The 8,089-nt window shown below is 49.4% G+C and overlaps 1 protein-coding gene across 3 annotated transcripts in view; it reads left to right on the top strand.

Moving 5' to 3' along the window:
* Window positions 1–4,810: 4,810 nt before the first annotated feature.
* Window positions 4,811–8,089, top strand: part of LOC109320034 (carbonic anhydrase 13-like) — a 52,824-nt gene continuing 49,545 nt past the window's right edge. For all 3 annotated transcript variants that reach the window (XR_002103705.1, XM_019549957.1, XM_019549969.1), the window contains exon 1: window positions 4,811–4,886. Coding sequence is in view for 2 of the 3 variants with exons in the window: in XM_019549957.1 (XP_019405502.1) it covers window positions 4,850–4,886 (37 nt within the window). In the remaining variant the exon portion in view is untranslated. The remainder of the gene's footprint in view (window positions 4,887–8,089) is intronic.

An 8,089-nucleotide genomic window follows, 5' to 3' on the forward strand; every position in this document is an offset into this window, starting at 1 on the left:
TCTGCCAGCGGAGGTGGTTCAAGCACCTACACTGAACACCTTCAAGAGTAAATTGGATGCTTATCTTGCTGGGCTCCTATGACCCCAGCTGACTTCTGCCCTTTGGGCAGGGGGCTGGACTCGATGATCTTCCGAGGTCCCTTCCAGCCCTAATATCTATGAAAGTCCCCTCTCAGCCTTCTCTTCTGTAGGGTGAAGAGGCCCAAGTCCCTCCGCCTCTCCTCCTATGGCTTGTCTTGCAAGTGCCTGATCATACAGGTGGCTCTTTGGACCCTCTCTAGTTTTTCCACGTCCTTGTTGAAGAGCAGTGGCTCCCAGAACCAGACGCAGTCCTGCAGGTGTGTTCCCACTAGTTCAGAGATCAGAGCGATCCCACATAAGGTGGGGGGGGGGGGCATCTTTTAACTTCTCATGCCCGTGAGAGCCCTTGTGTGGTGAAGTGGCAAGCGCCAGGGCTGGATGAATACCTTCCCAGCTGAAACATCTTAGCATGGATCAGTTCTGCCCTGGCCCCGTACTGGCAGCACCTCCGGCTGTCCTTGATTCGCTCCTGGGTGGGGACCGGCAGCACTTTCCAGGCAGGTCCCCTGCACCCTTGGTTTCCCTTTACCCAAAGAAATGTCGCGGAGACCCCTTCCCCCCGTCTTGGGCTGCGCCTGTGCCTCGCCCCGCCCCGCACTCACCTTCTTCAGACCCATGGTGACACGCTTGGCCTTGGCCTTGCGGAGTTTGCTGCTGGCCACCTGGAACACGCTCTGCAGCCGCGGCACCTTCGCCCTGCTCTTGCCCATCGCCTAGCGGGGAGATCGCTGCGTCCCGCCGGGCCCTGACCCGAGCGAGCGCCGGAACTGCTCTGGAGGCCGCAGCGGGGAAAGGAGGCCTCACCCGGCGCACGTGCAGCTGGGCGAACGCTGCGTCACAGTAGCGCGGCCGGGAATCCCCGCCCCCCCCGGCGGTGACTCCGCGGGAGCGTTTGGGCGGAGCTCTGAGGCGTCCGGCGGTGACTGGGCGAGAGCGAGTTCTAGAACGGCGAGGGGCGGGGCGAGCGATGTAATTAATGTGACACTGGAGCTCCCCGGGTGGGTAGGGTGTCGCCATCCCCCCCGCAGCAGCGGCACCCCGGGGGAAACCCCCAGATTTCACACGGGACTCCGCAGCGGCAGAAGCGCTCTGCCCGCCGGGGCCTCCCCCAGCTCTGCCATCGCCCTAGTCAGCAGAGACTCACAGAAAACGAGGGTTGGGAGGGACCTCAGGAGGGCACCTAACCCAGCCCGCTGCCCAAGCAGGACCAGCCCCAGCTAGATCATCCCAGCCAAGGCTTTGTCTACCCGGGCCTTAAAACCCTCCAAAAATGCAGATGCCACCCCTCTCCGGGTTATTTGCGGCTGCTTCCAGATCAAAAAAGGCTAAGAACCCCGCACTGTCCCTGGTGGTGGGAGTGCTGGGGCAGGTCCGGTGCAACCCTGTGACCTTGCAGTGCCCTGGGCTCGGGTGTAAAGTTCATTAAAGAAGGCTGCTGGGGGCAACCTGATGCCCCGATGTAACGAGAATAGTGATACCTGCTTTCAGGAGTCTTTAAAGCACTGTGTGGTTGGGGGAGGGGGGCGTTATAGCCGGAGTGAATTGTAGTGGACTGCCTCCCCGGAGCAAATGGTTATCCCTGGGATAAGATACAGATACATAGTGTTTCGGCTGGCGCGGATTTATGCCGGATAGGATAACCCTGGAGTTTTCGCATCCTGAACTGAGCCGGGGTGAGTTACCCCAGGGCAGGGCTCTGTCGTGTGTGCTCTTTTGTATTTACACTGATGTTAACACTGATCATGGGGAGATCCTGGTTTTCTCTGATTAAAAAACCCCCACATTTTCGGATTAAAACAGGTAACCCAAAATCCAGTTATCCATGATTAAAATGAAATGCGCCCCCCCCCCCGCATGTCTGTCTGTCTATCGGGAGAGAGAGAGAGATGGGAGGGCAACTATAAATAGTGGCACTTCATTTAAATCATGGGAAAACGTGGATTTTGAGTTACTTGTTTTAATTTCAAAATTGGAGATTTTGTTTTTATCGGAGAAAACCAGGATCCCTGCTGACCATCACACCAGGGTAAGCTCGTGTGTCTGGTGCCGGAGAGAGAGCAAGGAGCAGAGCCCCTGTCCGGGAGATGATAAGGGATCCGTATGCAATGCCAGAAGCAAACCCGAGATGGCAGTGTTGCCCTCCGCACCCCGGCCTCCGTGGTTTTGCAATCTGCCCCTCATGCTTTGTATGTCATTAATGCTGAGCCCCGAGGAAGAATGTCTTGCGTGGGAAAGCTTGTCTAAGCCTACCCCAGCGACATAGTTGGTCCAGTAGATGATATCACCCTACGAAATCCTTGCCTCTCGCGTTTTTTCTGGCTACAACATCACTCTTTCACTGTTGCATGGCCATTAGCACTTAGAGGTGTTGGCTAGGATCATCCCACCCTCCTTGTGCCCTGTGGAGTTCAAACCCGTAGGAAGAGCTGTGCCCACTGATTCTTTCTAGCGTTTGGGTAACTTCTTTTATTTCATTGCTGCCCTCTCTTTAGGAAGGATGCTGTTCTGTAACCATGCATTTTTTATACATAGTTCAGTGTAAATGGAGTGTGCTGACTTTCGCCAACGTTGCATTTAGCATGCCTTTTCTGTTACCTTTTTTATTAAAAGAAGTTGTGCTGTAGTTAGCAATTAGCAAGGCTTGTATACCCGGCATATTTTTTATAAAAATGAGTTGTTGGGGTGGGGTTGCTTTTTGGTTTTGGAGGTTTTATTGAAAACTAGGGAACGTGTTCTCAAAGCTCTTAATGGACTTTTTTATCCTGCTTTTAGATTAATACAGCTAACCACTTTTACTGCAAACATGCATTTAGCAGTTATCCGACCCAAGCATGCAACTCTGAAAGATAGGTCAGTACATGAAAGCAAACTGGTATCTACCCGTCTCAGCTTTGTAGGTGTTTGCTATAGCCCAAATCCCTTAAAGAGATAAAGGACTCAAGATTCATAATATCCCTCTAAGGTAGAGTACTTCTACTTAATTTTTGAGATCTGAAAAAATAAAAATCAAGGCATGTTTCATTTCTGAATTGATATTAACTGAAATATGTAATTATTTAGTAGGCAAAGAAATTAAGCATAGTTTTATACTCATTAAAGAATGCACATTTCTTCTACATCACAGTGGAAATCCACCTAAGAATATGCAAATCATTTACAAATGGCAAATAGGAAAAGGATGAATAAATGTTTTCAGAGTACAAGATTTTAATCCCTATGAAGGGACTTAAAGAAGATGAGTAATATCAAAGAGGGGTTTTTTTGTACTAAAAGCAAATGCTTTTTATCACCACAAACGCTGTTCATTGGATAAGAACTACAATTTTCCTGATGCATGACAGAATAGAATATTCTTTTTTAAACTGTCCAAGACAGGGCAATTGAGTAAAAACCTAGAAGTGTACTTATGTTAGGTGCTGTGAGTGGATCATATAGTTAAATACACATTTGAGTTTTTGCAGAATCAGGAGCCAAAATGAGTAACTTGATGGGGCACCATCAACTTGGACAGCTCTGTTTTATTTGAAAATGTTTTCCTACCTTTGGAAGTAACTCTTTGTTTTACTGCCATTGAAATGGATTAGAGAAAAACTTTTTGTCTTTGAGAACACTTTGAGTCAGGGCAGCAGTTTGAGAGTTTTCTGTCTACATTAATAGTCTAGAATAGATTTTTTAAAAACTGCATGTAACATGGTGTTCATATTTTTCAGTCTATGCTTTTTATGCAAAATTATAGGCTTCACAAGGAATATTGGAAAATTCAGCTTTTTGTTTTAAATGTTGCAAATCTCCTGAACTGAATTGTCCAATATTTAGCAGTAACTTTTATTTTCTTTGCTTTTTGTGATGTCCTTGTTTGGAGATATATTTTATCTCCATGCCAAGTGTAAACCATGAATCTTCAATACTGTCTTTACAGGGAGATCATTTTCAGGCGACCTTTTTGCAGTGAATCAATAGATAAACAAGAGCCATAACAAGGAAGCTATGGAAAAGTGTGCAAAAGAAGTTGCAATTGTAATTCACAACTAAATTCAGCCCCAGAACTTGGAGTTGTTGGGAAAATATACTCACTTGGCTGCACAGTAAAAGTAATCTTCAGGTGGAGGCTTGGTGGTGTTTTGCTGAACACTCGCTTGCAGCTGGTAAGAATTTGGGTAGCTTATGATTATTTATTGTATTGCATTTTTTTAAAATAGTTGGAACCACGACCAGAAACATGCAATAATAAGACATGTTTAGGTCCAGGCTTTCAAACAGCATCTGTGAATGGGTATGGTAGGTGAGCAAATGACACGTATGCAGCCTTTGAGGTCTGAGGGTGGGCAGAGCGGCAGGATTGTGTTACCCACAACCAGGCCGGCGTTACTTTTAGGGCAGTGCAATGACAGTTTGGAGGCCGGCGTCGTGCTGTTTGAACGCTCAACGATTTTCTTGTCCGGTGTGAGGGCGTCAAGTCCTGCCAGTTGCTCAAACCCTTTTACTTGAGATTTGCAAGGGCGCTCGCGGGGGGCACAAGCGCCCAGAGCCCCACAAAGAGGGGTCCCCCGAGGAGGAGCTCCCCTGGGGACGGGGAGGGGGGGGGGAGGGGGCAGGCGTAGGCGCGAATGCCGCCGCACGCGTCAGAGCATCGCTGGGGGCAGGGCCCCCCGCGTGCCTGCCCCGCCCCCGGCTGGAGGGGGCGTGGCGCCGGGGCGGGGGCGGCATCTCCCGCCTCTTCAAAGCCGCCCGGCGCGGCGAGCGCGGACCAGTCCTTGCTGCTGTAGTCATGGCCATGCTGCACTGGGGATACGACGAGCACAACGGTGAGGGCTCCCCGGCAGGAGCATCGCCAGGGCCGCGGGCGGGGGCTGCTGGGACCCCTCGGGCTCGCTCAAGGAGGGGGGGTTCTGCAGGCAGGAAAAAGCAGGGACAAGTCCGAGGTGGCGGCGAGGAGCAGGGCTGGGAGGGACCCCCAGAGGCCACCTCGCCCAGCCCCCTCCCTATCCAAACCACCCTCCCCTGCATCCGCCCTCGGGGCCAAGGGAAGCCTGGGCTCGGCCCCCTGCCTGGGCGAGCCGCGTGCCAGGGCTTCCCCGGAATATGATTTCCCCTCAGAGGGAGGCGGGCTGGTGAAACCGGTGCCAACTCTGGGCTTATCTACCGGCTCTTTCCCCCTTGCCAGTCCACCTGTCGGGCTGTGCCTCTGTCTGAAGTCAGGCAGGTGCCTGTCTAGACTGAGCAACTGCGATGCATATCTGCGTGTCTGTCCCCGCTGTAAAAGTGCCTCTGCGCCCGGAAAAGTCCAAATGCGCTGCCTGACCCGGAGCAGAGCAGTCCTGCCCCCAGAGCTGCCATCCCTGGAAAGAGCCCAGCAGCCTGCAGGCTCAGGGCAACCAGGGGCTGTTCTTAAATTTCCCAAAGGACCTTGCTGGTTCGGTGATGCGGTGACAGGGACAGTTTGGCCTGTCAGAGAAGGTGCCCCGTTCAGCAGCTAGAGGGTGAAGGCAGGGGCAGAAACAGGGGATGTGTAGCTTGAGCTCTCGGCTTTGAGATTCCTCCTTGGATTTCAGGGGTGTAAGTTGTAGCCATGTTTGTCTAGGGACCTAGGCAGATGAGGTTCTTTGGGTAAATCCAATGTCTTTTATTGAACCAACTCAAATAGTTCTAATAAAAGATATTAGATTTACCCAAAGAACCTTGTCTGCCTACCTTGACTTCAGCATCCTCTGAGCTTGTTCAGGAAGCCAATTTAGTCAGAGCTGAGACCATGCCATGGGCTAACTGAGCCTGTTCTGTAGAGATAATGGCAGGAAACAACGAGTGTTGGAGGGTTTGGTTTTGCACAGACTGTGATCTGTGAGAGAGATTTGCTGGGTACTGGTTGACTGATTCAGTTGTCCTTAGAACATTGTTCAGGCTGTTAGGCTGACGCTGCACCTGAGACTGGATATTAGGAGTATTTCTTAATTATTAAGTTCATCATCATTGTGGGACGTAAGCAATTTCTTATTGACTCGGTTCTGCGCTCTGTCAACCACATGTGAATCCAGGTATTCCCACCGAAGTTTAGAGAGTTATTCTGTGTTTAGAGCTGTGTAGCGGAGAGCGGCAGTTTGACTTTAGTTATTTAAATGTTTCTTGGTCGTCTTGGGGGATGAATTTCCCCTCCTTGTTTATTTTGCACTGACAACTCCATTCCCACCAGTGGATGTATCCCTGATTTGATATAAGCATTAACGCCTGCATTCATTTTGAGGGAGTTGATAGAGACTACAAAGATTACATAAACAATTTAACAACATTATAAACAGAACATTTCTCATTGGAAACTAGAACACAGTAGGTTAAAAAAAAAAAAAAGGGAACTTGGGTGTATAAACATAATTAATGTTTTTTTTATGAGTCAAGAGGAATATCTGTGAAAGTTGCTTTCTTCCTCCTGTGGTTCTTTCTGTTTTGTGCTTAAAAGAGTGTGTCTTTAAAAATGCTGAAATTTGGTGATGATGAAATGATGAGGTTTTAAAAAAAATCTCTTGTTGTATAGAGTGTATTCTTCCCCTCTCCTCATTATGAATAGACTATTTTAATAATACATAATGCTTTCTAGCTGGAAGACCAAACCTGAAAAACAAGTGTGCTGGGTCCCTCCTGCAAAGCCAAGATAAGAAGCCTACCTTCCATCCCCAACTTCTGGGAAAGGGGAGGAGGTTTGGATTTCTATCAGGCTGCTGATCCAGGTTGGGGCCCGTCTCTCATCTCAGGCTCTGCTGAGTGACTGATAAATTTGAAACTTAACACCCCTCTTTAGCCCCATCCACATATTCTCTTCTCCCCTTTTGAGGGCCTCCAGTGGTTGCTAAGCAGACAGGTCTTCACAAGCCCATCCGTTTACTTGGGGGTTGGGTGGGCCGAGGGGAGGGAGGGAGAGATGTCTACTACTTTACTCCTCCACAATTTTTTTTAAGTTCTTTCTCCTTTTATGAATTGCTCACCTGCCTATATCTTCTCCAGCTAAGAACTTTGCCAAACAGCAGAAGTTGGAAGTTAATGTCTTGACAGTTTCAATCCCCTGCATGTTTCTGAATAGCTCCTATTGACTAGTCTGTAGGACCAGTTCTGGTCAGTCTTTCTTCATTTCACTCTGCTGCTGCTTGGCAAAATTTTTGTTTGAACAGCACCTAAGAACCCTAATTTGCTATAAATTTAGGAAGAATTGGTTTATATACAGTTTACATTTTTAATCTTGTCTTTGCCATTATAAAACTAGAATTTGTTCTGGGTGAAAGCTTACATTCTTCACAAATTAATGGTGTGGGTGCTAATACCTGTCTGGAAAAGCTCTCTTCTCCCCAACGGTGAGTGAGCAAACAACTTTTTTAACGTAATATCCAATATGCATTTGTGTACTTGTCCTTGCGTGTATGTAGGTGCATAGGTACACAGATTGACTGCTCTAACTGGATAGAAGGGTCATCACAGATTGTTTGCCACAAACCATATTTACATGAATCCAAGACATGGTCTCCCCCCCACCCCCCTTTATCATATGGGGGCTTGTCTTGGATTTGAATATGAGGCAGAGTGGGGGCAGGCTCCTGCAGTGGTTCTGGCTAAGCCCTGACCCGGGGCTTCTGCCTGCCTCCTGTCACCTATGCCCCCATGTCTCTGCCTTTCCTCTACCCAGATTCTCTGCCCCCCCCGGCCGCTGCTTACTGTTGCTTCAGCTCTGGCATAGCTCCAGCCCCACTCCAACCTGGGACATAGAGCATGTGTTTATTCTTGTCCCAGCCCAGCCCAGTGTAACAGTTCGTGTAGTTGGTGGCAGCTATATCCAGGCCCCAGAGCTTGGGCCAGACCTGCTGCCACCACCATAACCATTGCCACTACCACCACAGCTACTGGGCTGGGTTGGGGCCAGAGCAAACGTGTGCTCCATGCTTCAGGCTGGAGTGGGGCTGGAGCCCTGCCAGAGCCAAAGCAAGGGTAAGTGGCGGGGGGGCAGAAGCTGTGGGGGAGGAGAGATGGG

This window comes from Crocodylus porosus, unplaced genomic scaffold, assembly GCF_001723895.1.
Source record: "Crocodylus porosus isolate Cpor-Errol unplaced genomic scaffold, CroPor_comp1, whole genome shotgun sequence".
In the NCBI taxonomy this organism is placed as follows: domain Eukaryota; kingdom Metazoa; phylum Chordata; order Crocodylia; family Crocodylidae; genus Crocodylus; species Crocodylus porosus.